General features: G+C 47.7%; 1 protein-coding gene across 1 annotated transcript; it reads left to right on the plus strand.

Annotated features, from left to right (window-relative positions):
* Positions 1-6,291: 6,291 nt before the first annotated feature.
* Positions 6,292-11,562, plus strand: NDUFC2 (NADH:ubiquinone oxidoreductase subunit C2). Its single transcript, XM_081197503.1, has 3 exons — positions 6,292-6,562; positions 8,025-8,168; positions 11,353-11,562. The coding sequence occupies exons 1-3, from the start codon at positions 6,409-6,411 to the stop codon at positions 11,400-11,402; spliced, it is 348 nt and encodes a 115-aa protein (XP_081053629.1). The 5' UTR covers positions 6,292-6,408; the 3' UTR covers positions 11,403-11,562.
* The last annotated feature ends 11,520 nt before the right edge of the window (positions 11,563-23,082 follow it).

Consider the following 23,082-nt stretch of genomic DNA (forward strand, 5'->3'; position numbering starts at 1 on the left):
GGGGGGTGCAGGGGGGGTCGGCCGCACCGGGCGCAACATCTGGGGGTTAGGGGGCGCAAATCCACGGGTCTGGGGGCGCAAATCCACGGGTCTGGGGGCGCAAATCCACGGGTTAGGGGGCCTTTCCCCGGGTGCTGACAACCCACGCTACGCCACTGACTCTATATAATACCTACCTATACTATACATATCAACGTACCTACACACCTACCCCACAGGGACACCCACCCAGCCCTTGCGTCATTTGTTGGGATTTCCCCTGCCGGGACTCCCCCCTGCCCTTCAGAAGATAGAGCCTGCCTGTTTTCCCCCCATCCCTTTTCTTTCTCAGCACCCCCCCCCCCAACCTTTTTTCAACCTTACTGGTGAGGTTTCTTATTTGCTAGGGCCTTTCTCCCTCAGCAAAGGGGCTTCTTCCTCCAAATATTAACAAGGAACATTGCCTGAACGGGTGTGCTTTTCCCTCCAGCGCCCTTTGCCCTACATCTCATCTGGGCTGCTTTTGTTTGACTTGCTACTGCATTTTGTCCTTTGTTATCCAAAACTGCTTAATTGCCCTCCAGTTGCCTTGCCAGTAGTCCTAATCGCTTCACTGCCTGTCCTATGGAGCCTTGAACTTGGGTGGGGGGCTTACGTCTTGCTTCCCTTTGGATCACTTTATTCTGAATTGATTTGGCTACAATTTATCTTGGTTCATTTTAATTTTAAGGTTTACATACAAATCTTTTGGCTACAGTTTATTCTCTAGCGGCTTGGAGCTCTAGTAACAGCTGCAAGTTTACTTGAAACAACACCGAGCTAAGTAACAGCTGCAAATTTATTTCACTTGGTTTTGAGTTTAAATTAACTAGGGGTTCTAGAATTATATTGCATTAATTGTATTTAAATTGGGATTGGGACACGTTTGCCAGTTTTAAAGGGTTTTATTTTGTCTCAATAATTCGGTTTTGCTTTCGCAGTTAATTTATCTAAGTTGTTGCTGGCATAGTTTTGTTGCCTTTTCCTTAAAGCTGGCTTATAGGGCTAGCCTTAAGTGATAATAAATAAAAGATATATAATAAAAAATTAAAATTAATTAAAAAATTAAAATAAATATCAAAATCCAATCAATCAATAAAAAAAAGACAAGAAGTATAATTCACACTACTGCGTTTTGCTGTGTATAGTGTTTAGCACTGTGTAACTGTTTCCCAATGGCGCCAAAGAGGAAGGTTCCTGCCGAAAATCCCGCTTCTAAGGCAAAACGTCCTACCTCAAGCAATCGGGAATCGCGTAAGGAAGATTCTGATCCTAAAACCATGTCTCAATTATTTAATGCTCTCAGGTGTTTTATAAATGATTTTGAACAACGTATTGCTAACCGTTCGCCAACGTCCTCCCCTTCTCCTAGTTTTATTCCTGACACGGCGCCTGATGCCTCATCCCTCGATGGTGAGCTGCCTGGCACATCTGCGTCATTATTTAACGAATCCCAATTCGCAAGCGCAAGTACGCGGGCTATGTTGTCAGCTAATCAACCTCCACAGACTCGTGCTAGGTCCCGAATGTCCCGCGCCTTGTCAGCAGCAACACATGCTACAGGTCGATCGGCTTCTGTTCCACCCAATAACATGTCTATGTCTCAGTCTTCTTCTAGTCTTCTTCAGAGCTCTCGGCCAGGGGTTCAACTTCCTGAGTCTGAGATCTCTGATGGTGAGGAGGTGCAGCTTCAGGCATCAGCCGAGCAACAACCCACCACAACAGATAAGCCAGCAGGGAAGAGACGCTCCAAGAAGAAACACGTTTACGAGAAGTCTAGATCGCGGGATACGGATGAGGAGTCAGATGAACTGCTTCCACTTAGCATCTTCGGCCCAGCAGCTGCCGGAACCTTTCTCGGACCACCTCTGGAGCATTGGAAATGTGAAGTTATCAAGGGAGTATTAGCCTCACTGGAACCTTCTACTCTCAGGTCGTATAAGAAAGCCTGGTGCGATTTCCTGGATTTCAGATCCAAGGTTTCAGCTCTTGCCCCCAATATCCCGCCCACTACTGATCACGCGTTACAGTACCTAGCGCACCTGCATAATTTGGGATGTACAGCAGAAACCTTAAGAATCCATTCGGCTGCCATCAGCTTTTTTAGCAAAGTTATATTCTCAGCTGACCCTTGCGCTGATTTTATCGTTCGTAGAGCAATTAAGGGCTGGGGCAGACTCCAGCTTGCAAATGGCGAGAGTAGAAAGCTGGTAACATTTGATCTCCTCTGCCTGATACGCCAGAAACTTAGGTCAATATGTTGGTCAAAATATGAAGCACGTATGTTTTCCGCGGCATTCTCCATTGCCGCCTTCGGAGCCCTGAGTGTTGACGAGGTTGTGTTTGAGGCCCAATCCGATGGTTCCTCTTGCGGCCTCCACTTAAATGACATACAATTATCCAACTCCGAGTTAATAATATGCATTCAGCGGTCAAAAACTGACCAACAGGGAAAGGGTGTCCCGGTCAGACTTTCTGCTTCTGAAAACCAGGGTCCATGCCCGGTAAAAGACACTAGGCGGTACTTATATCTTAGACCACCTGGCGGTGGCCCTTTACTCATACATGAGGATGGTTCCTGTTTGAAGAGGCATCAGTTCATGCAAGTATTGCGCAAAGCGATTGATGCCTGTGGTTTCCCTGCAGAGGAATATGCTGCCGACTCTTTCAGGATTGGGGCCGCCACAATGGCTGCCCCTTTAGGCCACTCAACAGATAGAATCAGGAATGCATTGAAATGGTACATATGAAAGAATTTTTAGAACGCAACCACTTACCTGTCCTTGTTTTCTTACCCTCAGCTTCTTCTAACATTCAAGTTTGGATCTGCGGTCACAGTATCGTCCACTGGGCCAGAGATTGCGGCTTGGGCGACAACCTGGGACTGCCTGCAAGTGTGAGAGTTTCCTGGATTTCAAGACGTGGCATGCGATGGGAGGAGTTGATGCCAGTTATAAAGGCAAAAGCAGCAGTGTTTGGCCCACCTGACATCCTGATCATTCAGCTGGGGAGAAAGACTTGGCCTTCAGGAAGAACTTGGACTTGTTATTGAACATAAAAAAGGACTTAGACGAACTTGCTGCTCTGTTTCCGGAGTCTACCTTGTTTTGGTCCTCCCTTCTGAAGAGGATAGTTTGTTGCCATCGACAAATCCAGGAAACTCTTGAATCGTGTGGTGGCCCGCAAATTGTGTTTTATTAACAGCCATGGGATCAAGCATGTTGACATCAGATTCAGCGAGGTGGCCCTGTTTAGAGACGATGGCGTTCATTTGTCTGATCAAGGAAATGTGTGGTTGGCCAATATCAGTAGCATTAGGGATTGGTTGCAGCTGTGAGGGTATTTGGTGGCGAGCCTCTTTGGCTCAGGTGGTGGTTAGGCATTGGAATATGTGTCCTGTGGGGTCATATATAGGTTGTTTGATCCAATGCCTAAGCCAATACCACTCACATGCTGTAACCAATAAAGTTGTGGCCTCCTTTAGCCCATTAACCTAAAATACATGTGTCCTTGTGTCTTATTTACCCGTTGTAGGTCCTCGACTCACAAAGCCTCCCCTCCCAGAGGGGAGGTGTTTTGAGCGGGAGCTGTTCCCACATCAGCAGCTTGTGAGGCTGGTGCTGGGGGGAAGTGCTGCTCCCCCCCCCCAGCCTCATAGATCCCTGAAGCCTTTGGAGCACAGCGGGACCTCGCCCTGTGCTCCAAAGGCTTCGGGTTCCTTTTGCTGAAGCCAGGGGAGTCTTGCTCTCCAGGCTTCCAAGGTAGCCACCTGAAGGCTCCAGAGTGCAGCGGGAACTCCCGCTGCACTCCCGAGGCTTTTGGGTGAATGAACCTTGAACGCACCTTATTTTAGAGGGGCAGAACAAGAAAAAAAATATTTCACTGTTCTCCCCCTCCTATGGTCCGGTGCGTCCTATAGAGCAAAAAATACGGTATGTTGTTTGATCCAATGCCTAAGCCAATACCACTCTCATGCTGTATGTACCCAATAAAGTATTGGCCTTCTTTAGCCCATTAACCTAAAATACATGTGTCCTTGTGTCTTAGTTACCCTACGCGGGTTGCGGGTCATTGACTTACAACAACCAAACATTTTCCACCTAGATTAGGCTGGACTGAAGAAAGCTAACCAGGAGTGGCACATCAATCTCTGACTTTGTCTTCTGGGTTTCTGGGGGTTTTCCTGTTGTTATTCTGTCTCTCACAGCTACAATAAACCTACCATTAAAATTATGGACTGGTCGTTTCTTCATCAGAGGGCAAATGGGCAAATTTAGCAGGGGATCAAATACTCCCACACACACACCCCGCACTCTATTTATCTACTTGCACTGGCGTGCTTTCGAACTGCTAGGTTGGCAGGAGCTGGGACAGAGCAACAAGAGCTCACTACGTTGTGGGGATTCGAACCGCCGACCTTCCAGTTGGCAAGCCCAAGAGGCTCCGTGGTACCTGGCTTTGGTTTGTAGGCCACTAGGTTCAAGTAAAAAAAAAAATTGTAGAAGGCTGGAATCTGCCCACCCCAGGTGTAAACTACAACATTGTGATGCAGCAGCAAAAAGCTTGTGCTATTCTAGGCTGCATCAACAGAAGTCTACTGTCTATATTAAGGGAAGTAATAGTACCACTCTATTCTGCCTCGGTCAGACCACACCTGGAATACTGTTTTCAGTTCTGGGCACCACAATTTAAGAAGGATGTTGGCAATTTGTGCAGAGGAGGACAACCAAGATGATCAAGGCTCTGTAAGCCAAGCCTTATGGGGAAAGGTTGAAGGAGCTGGGTATGTATAGCCTGGAAAAAGAGGAGGCTGGGAGGAGATATAGCCATCTTCAAATATCTAGAGCAGGGGTCAGCAAACTTTTTCAGCAGGGGGCCGGTCCACTGTCCCTCAGACCTTGTGGGGGGCCGGACTATATTTTTTTTTGGGGGGGGGGAATGAATGAATTACATTCTACTCATGTAAAAACACCAGGCAGGCCCCACAAATAACCCAGAGATGCATTTAAATAAAAGGACACATTCTACTCATGTAAAAACATGCTGATTCCCGGACTATCTGTGGTCCAGATTTAAAAGGCAATTGAGCTGGATCTGGCTCCCGGGCCTTAGTTTGCCTACCCATGATCTAGATGCCTGTTGTGGAGGATGGCTCGAGCTGTTTTCTCCTGCTCCAGAGGGCAAGACCCAAAGCAATGGATTCAAGTTACAAGAAAGGTAATACCAACTATATCAAGAAGAACTTTTTGATGATAAGAGCTGTTCGAATTTGGAACAGACTCCCTCAGAAGGTGATGGACTCTCCTTCCTTAGAGGCTTTTAGGCAGAGGTTAGATGGTCACCTGTCACGGGTGGTTTAGCGGAGATTCCTGCATTGCAGGGGGTTGGACTAGATGACCCTCGTGGTCCCTTCCAACTCTACATTTCTATGATTCTAAGCCATTACTGACTTCAGTGATGGTTTAAAGCAATGCTGAATACCAGTTTCTGTGAACCTCAGGAGCCTGGCGTGCTTGCAGTCTTCAAACTTAACTGATTTTATGTATGTATATATGTGTATATATAAGTATGATTCACATATTTTAACTGATTTTATGTATGTATATGGATGTGGGTGGTGCTGTGGGTTAATGACTAAGCCGCTTCTGGCGAACCAGAGCAGCGCATGGAAACGCCGTTTACCTTCCCGCTGGAGCAGTACCTATTTATCTACTTGCACTTTGACGTGCTTTTGAACTGCTAGGTTGGCAGAAGCAGGGACCGAGCAACGGGAGCTCACCCCGTCATGGGGATTCGAACTGCCGACGACCTGATCGGCAAGTCCTAGGCTTTGTGGTTTAACCTACAGCAACACCCACGTCCTTAATTGTGTTTTGCTATTAATATACTTCTTAACTGTATTTCAGTCCAACAAGTACTTTGATAAAGTACATACCGTATTTTGTTATGTGCAATTGTCTTGAGATACCTATTAGGTCCATAAATTACCATTTAGCATATATCCAGCACAAAAAACAGGGACAATTTGTTGTTGTCAAAGGACAGCTGGACATATAAAGGGCCCCTTTCCCTTCAGTAGCTTGGGGCCTCATCAAACCTAAATCCGGCCCTGGGAGGGCGGCTAGAAAGCGGGGAACCAAATAGTCGCGGAACCTCCGCGTCGTTGGCCGCGTGCAATGCGGAGCGGGGGAAGACGTCGCTGAGGGACCGCCCTTGCCCTTGGCTCCGAGGCGAGGGAACCAAAGCGCCGCGGAACCTTTGCGTCGCGGGCCGGGAGTCGCGGGGGACGGTGTTGCGGGGCGGACCTCCCCCTGCCCTTGAAGCCAGGCCCTCCCCGAGCGGCGCCGCTGCTGCTGCTGGGTCTGCGCGCCCTTGTCGCCGGCCTCCGCCATGCCGTCGCCGCTGTACCTCCGGCTACCAGACGAGGCTCGGTCGATCCCGCCCCCGCGGCTGTTCAATAGGGGCTCGGTCTACCTGGGCTTCCTGGGCTGGGTCAGCGTCTTGCTGGAGAACGCCATCAGACAGAGACCCGTCCTGGGAACGGGTGGGTCGAGGCCAGCGGGAAGGGAGGGAGGGTTCCTGAGGAAATGCACTCTGTGCATGCTCAGGGGAGGGGTGGTTGGTGCTGGGGAAACCGCTCTGCGCATGCCCGGGTTTGAGGGGATTCCCCCCAGGGGAAGAACTGTCTCCCTGGGCTGTGCAAAAGGGCATCCAAGGAAACCACTCTGTGCATGGTCAGAGTCTGCTTTAAATATTGGGGCGGGTGGGGGGGAACCCAGGGCCGGGTTTAAGTTTGATGAGGCCCTACGCTCCTGAAGGTAACGGGGCCCTTTATATGTCCAGCTGTCCTTTGTCAACGACAAATTGTTGCTGTTTTTTGTGCTGAATATATGCTACATGGTAATTTATGGACCTAATAGGTATCTCAAGCCATTTGCACATAACAAAATATGTGTTTTATCAAAGTAATTGCTGAACTGAGATACAATTAAGAAGTATATTAATATATGTCCAGCTTTCCTTTGTCAGCAACAAATTGTCGCTTTTTTGTGTTGAATATATGCTATATGGTAATTTATGGACCTAATAGGTATCTCAAGCCATTTGCACCTACTGCCATGCAACCAGTCCATGCAGAATGTAGCCACCCTATATATAGAAAGGAGCAAACCAGTGATATTTTAGGGAGCAGGCTAGCAGGCAGGGCCCATTACTTACATCATAGGAGCCTACACAACACAAAACACTCTTGCTGTATGTAGGTTTTATTTTATTTGTTTTTTATCTTATCTTTTGGAAATGTACATCCAGTTTTTTTCCCTTTAATTTTTTTGGGGGCCCCCAAGAGAGTGAGGCCCTAAGCTATAGCTTGTTTAGCGTATACGTAAATCCGGCACTGGGGGAGCCACACACATACACCCCATTTGAATGGCAGTGACCGTTAACTTTGGCGGCCCCTGGCCGCCCTTAAATATTTAATTATGAGGGGGGGATGGACAAAGACACCTCAGCCCCTTGGGGTTCATTCCTATGGTTCGAGTGGAGGTGCACAGGGCGCGTCGCTGCCCTGCCTTGTGCTCACAACTTGGGGTTTGGTGCAAGGGAAATCACAATTCTGCGCATGCTCTGGGGTGGCAGCTGCCAAAGCTGAGTCTTCCTGTTGAAAAGTAGAAAGGGTGGGCAGGGAGGAAGTTTCTTCATGAGACAAGATGTGGGGAATAGGGAGGGCCCCATTGATTCCATGATTTGATATCTCAGGTTCTTGAGAAATAATAATTCCGGTCAAAAGGGAATTAAGCAATTCTTACTCTCTCTGGTGCTTGTTGCCTTTGAGCACATTTTCAGATTTGGTGCTGCGTGGCCGAATTATGAATGCTTCAAATTGTGCTCAGCTCAACTGAAAATAAAATGGAGCGAAATGCTTCATGGAGGTTTCCGTTCACCCTGTTAAACTACTACCCCTGCTCTCCCTCATTTCCCCCCTCTTTTTCTTTGTCCTGTTCCAGGAGTCCATCGCCAAGTCCTGGTCACATCTCTTGGCTTCTATCTAGGTTATTACCTCTGTAAGCGAGCCAATTACGAATATGCTTTAAAGGATAGACAACTTTCAGAATACATAAGGCACCATCCTGAGGACTTTAAGGAAAAAGGTACATTTGTGATAAGCTGTTGGGTATTGCGCCTCCGTTGCTCCCATGGATATATGATGTGACATCAGTACAACGGTAGCAGAGGTTTAAACCTCCTTGTCCCCACACAGTTGTAAGACTTTTTTCAGGTCCACTACAAGCAAGTCTTGCTTGCTGTTCAACGATTAAGCAAGTGGCTTTTAACAGCCAAGTTCTACTGCACGAAAACGCCACAAGGGGGTGTAGGAAAGCAGTGCTTGCACACATACTGTATATGTTGTATGCGCACCCCTAACCATGGTTCTCAAAGTGTATGAAAGGCCTCTCTAGGGAAGTAAAGACAGCCACGCTAGAGTGTTCAAAGCTGATCCACCTCTCCCTGGAAAGTAAACAAACACCCCTCTGAGTGAACCATACATTAGAGTTCCAGTCCTTGTCAGTGGTTTGTGTAGAGTAAATTGTACCTCCCTATTTTTTCTGTATGTGAATGTGGCAGTGGAGGATCCCAAATCTCAGAGAGAATGTGTTCTGTGAGGCTGCTGTTCAGATATATGTGAAATAAGGCAACTTTGGTAAAAGAGAGAGAGTTCTCTGCTGTCCATCTTTCCAAAAAACCCAGGGCTAGTTCATACGACATCCGTGTTGAGGGCTGTATTAGTTGTGCTAAATAAATTATACTCTGCTTTTCTTCTCCACAATGGTGTAGTAGTAGTAGTAGTAGTAATAATAATAATAATAATAAAATAATAATAATAATAATAAATAATCATTTATTTATACCCCGCCCATCTGGCTGGGTTTCCCCAGCCACTTGGTGCGGCTCCCAACAGAATAATAATAATAATAATACTAATAATAATAAATAAATAAACCGACAAAACATCAAACATTAAAAACTTCCCTGAACAGGGCTGCCTTCAAGTGTCTTCTAAAAGTCAGATAGCTGTTTATTTCCTTGACATCAGAAGGGAGGGCGTTCCACAGGGCAGGCGCCACTACCGAGAAGGCCCTCTGCCTGGTTCCCTGTGATCTTACTTCTCGCAGGGAGGTAACCACCAGAAGTTTCCTCGGAGCTGGACCTCAGTGTCCGGGCAGAACGATGGGGGTGGAGACGCTCCTTCAGGTGTTGCTCATAGCGGCTTAAAAATATAAAAAGCAAGTATCGAAACAACAATGATTATCGAACAAAATGACAAGTTGATTGACAACAAATTATCAAACGAAAAGGAGCAAAAAACTAGACCTAGCACTCACAATATAGACATTAAGAGCAACATAATGAAAAGCTTTCTATAAAAAATGAATGTTTTTGAGTTGCCGGCAGAACACAAAACGTAGAGAAAGATAACCAAACTCCTTGTCGGCAGGGAGTGGGTGGGTGGCACCAGAGAGAAGGAATGTTGTTTCCAGCTTTGTCCCCATGTGCAACAGCACATGCAATGGGGGCACAACCGCTAAACCTTTAAGGATAGGTAGATTTACATAGGCTTTGCTTTCTTTCTTTGTTATCCTGCTTACAAGTAATCAGATCTTCCTGTCTGCTTCTGCTACCACTACTGTGACATACCGTTATTTGATTTTAAAGGATGGGAGGAGGCAGAATAGAGTGACACAGTGACAGCTGCAAGCACAGGCCACAATTCAACGCAGAGTTAAGTACAGTGGTACCTTGGGTTAAGTACTTAATTCGTTCCGGAGGTCCATACTTAACCTGAAACTGTTCTTAACCTGAAGCACCGCTTTAGCTAATGGGGCCTCCTGCTGCTGCCGCGCCACCGGAGCACGATTTCTGTTCTCATCCTGAAGCAAAGTTCTTAACCTGAAGCACTATTTCTGGGCTAGCGGAGTCTGTAACCTGAAGCGTATGTAACCTGAAGCGTATGTAACCCGAGGTACCACTGTATACTTAAACTCAGTGAAATGGATGGATTTAAGCACATATGTCTGCGTCAGGGTTTTAATAGCTATGACACCTCGTCTTAGAATGTCAGGAGAAGATAATGCACACTCCATCAGTTCTGTGATATGTGAATGTTTGATGTCATGCAGCCTTAGCGCTGCAGAATACCGCAGAGCCATCTCCATTGCCGGTTTGGAGCTCAGAGCATCGAGTCAGGCTGTGTGTAATCCTTTCCCTCTTTAAGAAGCGGAGAGAGCGGCTGAGGAATGTGTGGGCTGGAGGAGAAGGAGCAAGAACAAATTCCCATTTGATGGCTTGTCTCAGGGCTCTGTGTGCCCCATATGTTATGTGTCCCAACTGCATCCCTGACTTCTAGACTGGCAGTTGGTTGTGTAGAAGCTGTCCTGAATCTCCTGCCAAGTAATCACATCAGGGGTCAGCAACCTTTTTCAGCTGTGGACCTGTCCATCATCCCTCAGACCATGTGGTGGGCTGGACTATATTTTTTTTGGGGGGGAGAACAAATTCCTATGCCCCACAAATAACCCAGGGATGCGTTTTAAATAAAAGGACACATTCTACTCATGTAAAAACACCAGGCAGGCCCCACAAATAAGCCAGAGATGCAGTTTAAATAAAAGGACACATTCTACTCATGTAAAAACACCAGGCAGGCCCCACAAATAAGCCAGAGATGCAGTTTAAATAAAAGGACACATTCTACTCATGTAAAAACACCAGGCAGGCCCCACAAATAACCCAGAGATGCAGTTTAAATAAAAGGACACATTCTACTCATGTAAAAACACGCTGATTCCTGGACCGTCCACAGGTCGGCTTGAGAAGGCGATTGGGCCGCATCCGGCCCCCGGCCTTAGTTTGCCTACCCTTGAGTCGCATGATCACTTCAGACCATTGCTTTGGTCAGAGGCGGTGGCCCAGTGGAACCTCCCGGTTCAGAGAGAATATGCCATTAAATGCTAGTTGCTAGAGAGGAAGCAGCAATAAGGGAGAGTTACTGCCTTCATGCCCTGCCTGTGAACTTCTTCCCAGAGGCATTTGATTGGTCTCCAAACGGGGCCGAACAAGATGAACCTTAGGTCTGCTCCAGTAGCACTCTCCTGATTGCAGAATTTGGGTTCCTAGCACAGAATTCCTGGTCCGTTTTGTCATTCTGCATTATTTTTGAGGTTTGCATTTGCTTGGGGGCAGGATAGTTCTTGCCTTATTTTCACTGAAATCTTTTTCTCGTTAATTGTAATGCGAACTGGCTTTTTTAAACAGTGTTTCTTCTTCTTTTTATAGAAAAGAAACGCATGGCAGAAGTTCTGGAGAATTTCCATCCAATTCGCTGAAGACTTTGCAAGCAGTTGGTGTCTCACTCGTTGCTTTGTTATCCCACGAGTAATCTGTTGAGTGTGGGATATGTGCATAACCTATGTCAGTAGTTGAGATGAAATACTTGTTTCAAACACTTGGACCTTTAATCTTATCATTAAAGCTATGACTAAGTAATGTGTGTTTTTATTGTCACAAGGTAGTTTGGAATCAGGTTTAATTAACGAATGGGATTGAATGATATGGCAATAGTTTCTGCTTTGGGGCCAAGCTAAGATGTGACACTATATTATTTCTAACAATGGCTACTAGTCATGAGGGGTATTTGCAGGCTCAGAGGCAGTACTATATATTATTTATTAATACCTTTATATCCCATCTTTCCTCTAAGAAGCTCAATTTGGTGTACATGGGTTTCCCTCTTCCCATTTTTTGTGGGTAGGCTGCCCTGCCCTGCTAGCTTTCAGTGCTATTAAAAAAAAATTGTTTCATTTTCATCATCATCTTCTTTGGCGATCACTCATAGCTGAGTAAGATTATCTTCCATAAACATGTGAGTCCACAAGTGACTGTGGAGGCCAATTCTGGACCCACACATCCTTCCACAGTGGGGACATTGGTTTCCTGGTGGGAGTTGATCACCGTGAGGGTTTGCCAAGCGTGTCTTCCTCTTAGCATGTTTATCCCTTGCGTCCTGAGTTTGAGTGTCTTCAAAGCCCATGACACCTTTGGTAAAGGCTGTTCTTCAGCTCAGCTGGAGCACTCACAGGCCAGTGTTTCCCAGTTGTCAGTGTTTATACTACATTTTTTTTAGATTTGCCTTGAGCCAGTCTTTAAACCTTTTTCGTTGACCACCAGCATTACACTTTCCATTTTTAAGCTGGGAATAGAGTAGTTGCTTTGGGAGACGATCATCAGGCATCCACACACATGACCAGTCCAACAGAGTTGATGTTGAAGAATCATTGCTTCGACACTGGAGATCTTTGCTTCTTCCAGTACACTGGCATTAGTTCGTCTGTCTTCCCAAGTGATGTGTAAAATTTTTCATCTAACCGCAAGAACAGATACCCTACCTGAAGAACTGGACTCTTAAGTTGGGTAGGAATAAAAAATGTAACATACTTCAAAATACTATAGGGAAATAAAAGTGCATTTTAAATCCAAAGAGCATATATAATTGCTAAGTTTTTCTCAGTTTTGCCCAAAGTTGTTGAGCTGATTTTCCAAGACATTTTCCTACCCGGACACCACTGCCAACTGCATTATTCCAAACATGTCTGGGAAAATCCAGACGTATGGTAACCCTAATACAGTGGTGCCTCGCAAGACGAAAAGAATCCGTTCTGTGATTCTCTTCGTCTAGCGGTTTTTTCGTCTTGCGAAGCAAGCCCATTGACAGATTAGCAGCTTTTAGCGGCTTATCTGCTGATCGGATCAGCTGATAAGTGGCTTAGAGGCTTAGAAAAAGGGGGGGGGGAGGAAAAAAAACCAGCAGGAACTCGCAAGACATTGTCATCTTGCGAAGCAAGCCCATAGGAAATTCGTTTTGCGAAGCACCTCCAAAACAGAAAACTCTTCCGTCTAGCGAGTTTTCTATCTTGCGAGGCATTCGTCTTGCGGGGCACCACTATATATAATGTTCATTGCACCTGTTCAATCTTGCACTTGTTTAGTTTTGGATGCCATTCCCCCACCCCTGTGCATTTTACACGATACTAGTGCTTATTGCACACAGACACATGATGAATCATCTTCATTCCAATTGTATCAGATAGAAGTGAATACGGTCTAGTGTTCCAGATGCAAATGTAATCCAGGAATAGTTTACACCCAATCCACGTGTCTCAAACAAGTGAGCCAGGCTGTAGGGGAAGTGGATATCCTCTTTAGTGCTGCTAACCATTCTGACACGCTACAATCCCTGTTGGCTTACCATGCACGCTGTAAATTCCGCCCGTATGATCCTTCAAATCCAGCTCCACATGTCCTAATAGTTCTAGCCCCAACATCTCCAGACAAGAAGCATAAAAGCCCACATTTTTTTTATTAAATTAATATACTTCCCTTCATCTAAGGATTGCAAGGCATATTACGGTATAAATACACAAAAAGGCATAACACAACGACAAACAATACCCCCCTCCATGCCCTAGATTGTTTAATTAACCAAAGACCTGGGGAAAGAGGAATGTTTGCGTGTAATGAAGGTGGCAGGACATGTTTCTTTTGTATTATAAGGTCTGAGGTTAAATTCCCCGCAGGTCCAGCTAAAGGCAATGTGTGTGTCTGCTTCACAGACCCAGGTATAGTTGCCCAGTACAGTTAAAAGACCTGAACTGGAGATGCATATTCACATTTCTGTCCTCGATGAAACTTCAAACTCCATTGCGCAACCTGCAGAGGATCATGCCCTTCAGATGTTTTGCACTACAATTCCCATCATCCCTGATCATGAACCATGGGCACCAGGTTGCGGAAGACTCCTCTGGAGCAACTGGGGAGCATATTAGTTGCCTGAACATTGCAGCGTGCTACACATTTGGATATATAGCCAACACAACCAGTCTACACAGTCAGTTTGTGATGTTTCAGGAAAATCCATATCCTGAAATCTCCTTATTCAGTCCCCTGTCTTTGCTAGAATAGCACGAACTTCTTAAAACATTTCAAGCCGGACTAGATTTTATTTACTTAAGGGGTTTTGTACCAGCCTTTTACCCCAAGGTCTGAAAAAAAAAATCACCCAATTTTTACGTGGCCCACAAGCCCCCACTCCAACCTTATGGTTTTATGCAATGTTGACCCAGCATTGCATACCACACATCTGCTGAAGCTGCCTGTTCAAACAGACCTCCCATATTTGCAGATTTTGACTGCTCTTTGTTTCGGGTGCCACAAGCCTTTTCAAGAAGCAGAGCAGAGTGACCTGGAAGCCTGTTTGCTTAGCTTTTTCGCCAGCCTGTCCGACCTGCTTTCTGTGAGATTATGAAGGTTAAAAAAGTTCAATACAATCTATTTCATCTTCTAAGGTTAGAAGATGTCAGCAAGGTGATGTCTCTTAAAAAGCAGAGACATCACCTTGCCAACAAAGTGATGTATAGTTAAAGCTATGGTTATCCCAGTAGCGATGTATGGAAGTGAGAGCTGGACCATAAAGAAGGCTGATCGCCGAAGAATGGATGCTTTTGAAATATGGTGCAGGAGGAGGAGACTGTTGAGAGTCCCATGGACTGCAAGAAGATCAAACCTATCCATTCTGAAGGAAATCAGCCCTGAGTGCTCACTGGAAGGACAGATCGTGAAGCTGAGGCTCCAATACTTTGGCCACCTCATGAGAAGAGAAGACTCCCTGGAAAAGACCCTGATGTTGGGAAAGATGGAGGGCACAAGGAGAAGGGGACGACAAAGGACGAGATGGTTGGATAGTGTTCAAACATGAGTCTGACCAAACTGCGGGAGGCAGTGGAAGACAGGAATGCCTGGCGTGCTCTGGTCCATGGGGTCACAAAGAGTCAGACACGACTAAATGACTAAACAACAACAAGGTTAGTACAAAAACAAAACCAGCAGACTAAGAAGCTTTAGGATCCCAGGAAAGTGCCGTATGCAGAGTCAAACCATTGATGCGCCTGACTCAGCTGCAGGGCTCCAGAATACTGCATTTTTCCTCTCTCCCCCTCTAACGCTGTTCCTTGTTCAGGCAAACAAGGGGGTCCCATATTCCAGACCTGCCGGATTTACAGTGGTACCTCGGGTTACAGACACTTCAGGTTACAGACGCTTCAGGTTACAGACTGTGCTAACCCAGAAATAGTACCTCGGGTTAAGAACTTTGCTTCAGGATGAGAACAGAAATCGTGCTCTGGCAGCGCAGCGGGAGGCCCCATTAGTTAAAGTGGTACCTCAGGTAAAGAACAGTTTCAGGTTAAGAACGGACCTCCAGAACGAATTAAGTTCTTAACCCGAGGTACCACTGTACATATAAGCTGAACAAGGTATAGCTTATGGTCCCACTCTCTTGAGGGCCCCCCAAAAACGTAAAGGGGGAAAAACTGCATGTGCATTTCTAAAATATAAGATAAAAAAACCAAATAAAATAAAACCTACATACAGCAAGAGTGCTTTGTTTTGTGTTGTGTAGGCCCCTACGATGTAAGTCATGGGCCCCGCCTGCTAGCCTGCTCCCTAAAATATCACTGGTTTGCTCATTTCTATATATAGGGTGCCTCCATTCTGCATGGACTGCTTGCATGGCAACATGTGCAAATGGCTTGAGATACCTATTAGGTCCATAAATTACCATATAGCATATATTCAACACAAACAACAACAACAATTTGTTGTTGACAAAGGACAGCTGGACATATAAAGGGCCCCATTACCTTCAGTAGCTTAGGGCCTCATCAAACCTAAATCCAGCCCTGAGACCTGCTACCAGTTTTGGTAGCTATTTCCTGGCTACAGGACAAGTCTGGGGAATCATGCCCTTCTTTCAAAGCAAACAAACATATTTTGGTACCATCAGTTCTTGTTTCAGGAAATGGGTTGGTGTCACCTGCCCTGGGAGCTCCTGGCTGAGTCCAAGCATGTGACTGAAGGTTGATCATCTCTCAGCCAGCTGCAGATTTATTAAAAACCAAGGGGGACATAAGGTTGGAGCAGTTTGTGGCAGGATAACAGCAGAATTCGACATCGCTGGATGGAGCTGTTTGGCAGCAGATTCAAGGAGGAGATAGGGAAGAATGTTGGTGGTACATGACCCCAGTCAAGCTTGCAAAAATTTATCATTTGCCCGATAACAAATGTTGGAAATGTAAAGAAACTGAAGGTACATTCTTTCACCTTTGGTGGATGTGCCCAAAGATTAAGGCTTTCTGGGAAATGATATATAATGAACTGAAAAAGGTATTTAAATATACCTTTCTGAAGAAACCAGAGGCCTTTCTCTTGGGCATGGTCGGCCAATTGGTGCCAAAGAAAGACAGAATATATTTTATGTACGCAACAACGGCAGCAAGAATACTTATTGCAAAATACTGGAAGACACAAGATCTACCCACCTTGGAAGAATGGCAGATGAAGGTGATAGACTATATGGGACTGGCAGAAATGACTGGCAGAATCCGAAACCATGGAGGAGAGACGGCGGAAGAAGATTGGAAGAAATTTAAGGACTATCTTGGAAAATATAAAATTAGTGAATGTTAGATTGATGGTGGACTGAATCTAAGTGGTTACTAGCTGTAATGTTTAAGATAATTGGGGGGAAAAGAAGAAAGAAAGGTGTAAAACTAAGTGAAAATTGAGGATGAGGATTTGCTGAATGAATAATTTGAATTGGAATACAAAAAGGGGAGGTATGAGGAGGTCCGAGAAATAAGTTAAAAGAAAATAAGTGAAGGAAATTATATGTGTTTTTAATTTTTGTATTTTTATTTTTGTTTTTTGTCTTTTTTGTATAAATTTGGAAAAATTAATAAATATATATATTTTTAAAAAAAGATAGGGAAGAATGTTAATTCCCAGAACGTGTAATTGATGTATGGGATTCGCTGCCACAAGGCATGGCTATTAAAAACAAATTCCTGCAGATTAGGCCTATGGGTGTCTTTGGCAGCTAAGGCAAGCATCCATGTTCAAGCGAAGTGTATCTCTGTATACCAGCAATTAACTAATTAATTACGTTTATATCCCACGGATAAGGCATACGTAGAACATATTAAGTAGTGGGTTGACATAGCAGCCGGCACAGCGATTTCTTCAAGTAGCTCTTTATTAAGACAAGCTGGAATAGAACTGACTGTGAACAGCTCAGCCGGCCTGTATTTATAGGCAGCCGGCTGTCAACATTGTAACCACAACAGCTCAGAGTTCCCGCCTAAACTAACTGCCGCGGACCTGAGTGAAAACTATCTACAGACCTGAGTGAAAACTATATACAGTATCCCCCTGTTGGCCCAGGGTGAAACTACACTACATAACACCCCTCCCCACCGAGATAAGGCGTTAGTTACAATCGTAATGGTTTCCTTATATACAGCACTACGCGTAATGGTTCAATTAGGCACAAAAGCATATCTGTTACATTTCCCATACTTAGACCAACAGTGATACCTGTCCAACAACGTAGTCCTTTAAATGAGTTGGGCGCTTGGAAACTCTGCCAGACCGCCGGGGACTGGTAGCCAAGTCCGGAGGGCCACACAGTTCTCGCTGAGGCTGTGGTGCGACCCTAGGTGGCGTTGGAACCAACTCCCCTGGATCCGCTGCTGTGGGTGGAGCCTCCGCAAGTGGAGTGTTCTGAGTCTGTTCTGAGACGGCTTGGTTCGGCTCCACGCTGGCAGTTTGCGAGGGAGGTGTAGGTGGGGCCTCGCCATCTGTACGTGTCTCTTCTGGAGCCGCAAGCGCAGTTGGGGGCACCTTGGTAGTGTCTAAGTCGCCAACCCTGCGCCTAAGCTGGTCTATGTGCCGTCGCCACAAACGTCCGTCTTCGAGTGCCACCTGGTACGAGCGTGGTCCAGTGACTCCCACTACTGTGGCTGGCACCCAAGGAATGTCCCCCACATAGTTCCGGGCAAAGACCTGGTTTCCTGGGGCAAATGACCGTGGTGCGTTGGCACAGCCTGGGGGTTCAGCCACGGCAAAGTCTGGGTGTAGCCGGTCGAGCGGTGACCTGAGGCGGCGGCCCATAAGCAGTTCAGCAGGACTCCTCCCTGTGGCCGCATGAGGAGTGATGTGCTGCACGAACAAATATTCGGCGACCCGCTCATGCCAGTCTCCCCGGTCCAGGCGCGCCAGTGCCTCTTTTGTCGAGCGCACCATTCTTTCCGCTTGCCCGTTGCTGGATGGATGAAAAGGTGCCGTTAGGGCATGGCGGATGCCCAGTCCCAAAAGATACCGCTCAAACGTGCCTGACGTGAACTGCGGTCCGTTGTCAGAGACAAGGACATCAGGACACCCATGCGTTGCAAACAGGCCTCGCAGCACCCGGATGACAGCTTCGGTAGTGGTGGAGGGCATCAGGGCGACCTCCAGCCATTTGGAATAGGCGTCCACCACTACCATAAAGGTCCGGCCGTGAAAGGGGCCAGCCAGATCGATGTGCACCCTCGACCAGGGTGTCTTTGGCGTCTCCCAGGTGTGTCCCTTAGCTGCCGGTTGTGCAGGCCTCGACTCTTGGCACGCTTGACAGGCGGATACCCAGGCAGTGATGGCATCGTCCATATTAGGCCACCAGACGTAACATCGAGCCAACGCCTTCATTTTGACAATTCCCGGGTGGCCAACGTGCAGAGCCTCCAGGACGCGCTGACGGAGTCCCTGGGGAATCACGACGCGGTCTCCCCACAGCAGACAGCCGCGATGAGCTGAGAGTTCATGTTGTCTGGTTGCGAAGGGCTGGAGCTCCGATGCAAAAGGCCCTTGTGGCCACCCCCTCCACACCCAGTTGAGCACCCGGCTGATGGTGCGATCCTGGGCAGACGCGGAGGCCACAGTGGCAGCCGATACAGGCGCTGCCGGAAGATCCTCAATCAGAAGGAGCGATGAAGCTGGAGCCGGGTCTTCCACAAATGCTGGAAGAGGGCAACGGCTGAGGGCGTCGGCATGGCCCATCGATTTCCCCGGGCGATGGATGAGCTGGTAGTGGTAGGCAGCCAGGAAAACAGTCCATCGCAGCATGCGTGGTGAGAGGACCGGTGGAGTTGGACGATCACCGGCGAGGAGGCCCAGGAGTGTCTTGTGGTCAGTGATGAGGTCAAAAGTCCTGCCATAGAGGTATTCATGGAACCTCTTCACTCCAGCCACAAGTGCCAATGCCTCCTTGTCGAGCTGGCTGTAATTCCGTTCCGCCGGAGATAGTGTCCTGGAAAAGTAGGCGAGCGGTGCTTCTCTTCCATCTGGAAAGCGGTGACTAAGGACAGCACCGATGCCAAAAGGTGAGGCGTCGCAGGCAAGGACCAGCGGTCTGGATTCACTGTACTGTACCAGCACACTGTCTGAAGAAAGGAGAGCCTTGACCGCGTTGAAGGCCGCCGTCTCTCGATGACCCCAGGCCCAAGGCGTCTTAGTGCTAAGGAGTCGGTGAAGAGGCTCAGCCACTGTGGCTTTGTGGGGCAGGAACATGTTATAAAAGTTCAGCAGCCCCAGGAATGCCTGCAACTCCGTTTTGTCCTTTGGGGTGGGGGCCTGCTGGATAGCGCGGATCTTGGATGTGGTTGGATGAAGGCCGGAGGCATCGATAAGATAGCCCAGGAACTCTACCTGTGGAACGGCAATCAGGCACTTCTCCCTCTTTACCTTGAGCCCGGCCTCCTGGAACCTGGTCAGCACGGCACGGAGGCGCTTGAACAGCTGCTGGTGTGATTCTGCAGACACCAAGACGTCATCAAAATATGGTACCACGCCCGGAAGGCCTTGCAGGAGACGCTCCATAAGGCTTTGGAAGATGCCAGGAGCCACACTCACCCCGAACTGCAACCGGCGGCAACGGAATGCCCCCCGGTGGGTGACGATCGTCTGGGCTTCAGCAGTGGCATCATCGACTGGCAGTTGTTGATAGGCTTGGGCAAGGTCCAGCTTAGCGAAGACCTTACCCTCACCCAGGGAATGCAGCAGGTGTTGGACAACAGGAACCGGATAAGCGTGCTGCTGAAGTGCCTTGTTGATTGTGCACTTGTAGTCAGCGCAGATTCTCACCGACCCATCTGGCTTGACTGGCGTGACGATGGGGGTTTCCCACTTTGCGTGGTCAACGGGCTCCAAAACTCCTTGGGCGATCAGTTTGTCCAGTTAGCCTTGAGAGCAAAGGGAACCCGGCGTGGCTTAAGCTTGATGGGGGCGACTTGTGGATCAAGGCTAAAGGAGATGGGCGTACCAGTATATTGTCCCAAGGTGCCGTCAAAAACCTCGGCAAAGTCTTTGACCAGACCCTCAGTCTCTGCGTTAGAGATGCAGTTGATGCCGGTGACTTCCAGGCCGAGGGCGTCAAACCAGTCTAGCCCTAGGAGGCTTGGCCGCTGACCTTCGACCACCACCAACCGGAGCAGGCCCGAAAAATCCTTGAAGGCGATCCGGAACCGGCCAACGCCTACCACGGGAATGTCGTTTCCCTGGTAGTCTCTCAGGTGTACGCGGTGAGAGTCGAGTTGCCTTTTGGATACTCTGGGTACCAGTCTTTTGATGGTGCTCCATGACACGACGGACAGGGCAGACCCGGTGTCGATCTCCATGTCACATGGAGCTCCTTCAATGAGCACCGTGACGTTCAGCTTGCGTCGCGTAGACGAGTCGGTTTGGCCAATCGTGGTTCCAGACGGGCAGCGGCAGTTGGTGAGAGCGAAACAACTTTCCTTGGCAGACTGGAGTGAAGACTTGAACTTGCGAGTCGATGAAGGGGGGGTGTCAGACGGAGCCGATCGGCAGACCTTAGCGATGTGGCCCCTTCTGGAACACCTCCTACAGATGGCATCTCTGAATCGACACTTGGCACGGGAATGGTCGCCTCCGCAGCCAGCACATTCCGGTTGGCCCTTGGACTTCTGTTGGAGCTTCCGGCGCTCCCGCTTTGTCTGGTGCACGTCATCGTCTTCACTGGAGGATGCCTCATCACTGCTGGCCTCTTCATGATGCACCGGAACTGGCCCCCTAGCAAGACGCGGGCTGCTGGACTTGCGGATCTCCTGGGCGGAGCGTTCAGCAGCTTCTGAGGCCACAGCCTCCTCAATGGCTTTCTGTAGCGTGAGGTCTGGCTTGGCTAGGAGACGCCGTTGCAGATGGATGTCCCGGACTCCGCAGACGATTCGATCCATCAGGGCATCGTCTAAGTCTCGGAACTCACAGTGCATTGCAGCCTGTCGCAGGGCGGTGGCGTAGTTGTTGATTGACTCCCCCTCTGCCTGGTTCCGGTGGTAGAATGCATGGCGGGCAGCAATCTTGGACGGCTTTGGTGCGTAGTGGTTGCGGAGCTTCTCTTGGATCGTGTCCCATGGTGTTGCCTGGACTGCTTCAGGCGCAACCAATGCTCGGGCCGTCTCAAACACCTCAGGCCCACAGAGGCTGAGAAATAGGCCCCGCTTCCGATCCACTGATACTGCTGTCAGCTCGTTGGCTTGGAGGTAGCAGTCGAACCGAGCGAGGTAGGAGTCCCATGACTCAGAGGCTGGCGCAAACGGCGGTAGAGGCACAAGTGAAGCCATGATTCCGATGCCGGCGTGAAGGGCGATGGATGGAACACAGTGCTCTAGCCAGAACAGTCAGCTCTGAATTGGTTCTGCCCAGTGATTTCGCTCAGTGATTTCGCTCAGTGATTTCGCTCTGTGATTCAGCTCAGTTCAGAGGCTGGCCACATCTGGCTGTGCTCTGATGTCCATCCATCCCATCCTCGTCGCCAGTATTAAGTAGTGGGTTGACATAGCAGCCGGCACAGCGATTTCTTCAAGTAGCTCTTTATTAAGACAAGCTGGAATAGAACTGACTGTGAACAGCTCAGCCGGCCTGTATTTATAGGCAGCCGGCTGTCAACATTGTAACCACAACAGCTCAGAGTTCCCGCCTAAACTAACTGCCGCGGACCTGAGTGAAAACTATCTACAGACCTGAGTGAAAACTATATACAGTATCCCCCTGTTGGCCCAGGGTGAAACTACACTACATAACAGAACAACTCCCCAATTTATCCTCACAGCAACGCAGCAAAGGAGGTTTGGCTGAGCGTGAGTTACTAAACAAATAGGGTGCATCATTTCAGAGTGGGTAAAACTTAATTTTTGCAAATTTATTCAGCGAGGGATCTTCAAAATACAATTTTTGGGTGTGCAGAATTCAAATCTGCTGTTACTCTCGTGATTGGACAACATTTAGCCAAGTAAGTCTACATTTGGTGAAGAAGCACATAAACTGCTTTTGGAGGGGGAACCAAAGAATTTTAATTTTACCTTCTGAAAATAGCAGGTCATGCTAAATAATAATAATGCTAATAGATGAAAATAATATTAACTTAACTGAAAGTACTTGGCAATCATTTTTAACCATTTCTGTGGAACCTTACACATATTTCACTTACTGAGCAAAATAAAATTACATTAACTTAACCAAAATGTCTTTTGAATTGAAAAGGTAGTTTGAATTCCACCCCTCATTTTGGGAATTTGAAAGATGAAAATTGTTAACATACCCTATTGGCCCAAGGTCACCCAGTGAGCTTTGTGGCCGAGCGGGGATTCGAACCCTGGTCTCTCAGGTTCTAGTGTGACACTTTTAACTTCTGCAGCACACTGGTCCTTGGGTTTCTTTGGCTTAGCCATGATATTGAGAGCCAGTGTGGTGTAGTGGTTAAGACCAGTAGTCTCGTAATCTGGGGAACCGGGTTTGCGTCTCCGCTCCTCCACATGCAGCTGCTGGGTGACCTTGGGCCAGTCACACTTCTTTGAAGTCTCTCAGCCCCACTCACCTCACAGAATGTTTGTTGTCGGGGAGGAAGGGAAAGGAGAATGTTAGTCGTTTTGAGACTCCTGAAGGGGAGTGAAAGGCGGGATATCAAATCCAAACTCTTCTTCTTCTTCTATTGTCCATAACTGTATAACATCGACTTTTGCTGGTTTTGCATCATGCTCCGGAGTCCCATAAATCCTCGTGTCTCCTGAAAGGCGCCCAGGTGGTTCAACCTGGAACGTGTTTTGGAGTGCTGGTCACTGT

Source organism: Podarcis bocagei, assembly GCF_964188305.1.
Source record: "Podarcis bocagei genome assembly, chromosome: 6".
NCBI classification, from domain to species: Eukaryota; Metazoa; Chordata; class Lepidosauria; order Squamata; family Lacertidae; genus Podarcis; species Podarcis bocagei.

Excerpts from the sequence above, each read along its gene's own strand:
- NDUFC2 (XM_081197503.1), top strand. The coding sequence starts at position 6,409 with ATGCCGTCGCCGCTGTACCTCCGGCTACCAGACGAGGCTCGGTCGATC. Across the intron at positions 6,563-8,024 it reads GAGACCCGTCCTGGGAACGG|GAGTCCATCGCCAAGTCCTG; the intron begins GTGGGTCGAGGC and ends GTCCTGTTCCAG. Across the intron at positions 8,169-11,352 it reads TGAGGACTTTAAGGAAAAAG|AAAAGAAACGCATGGCAGAA; the intron begins GTACATTTGTGA and ends TTCTTTTTATAG.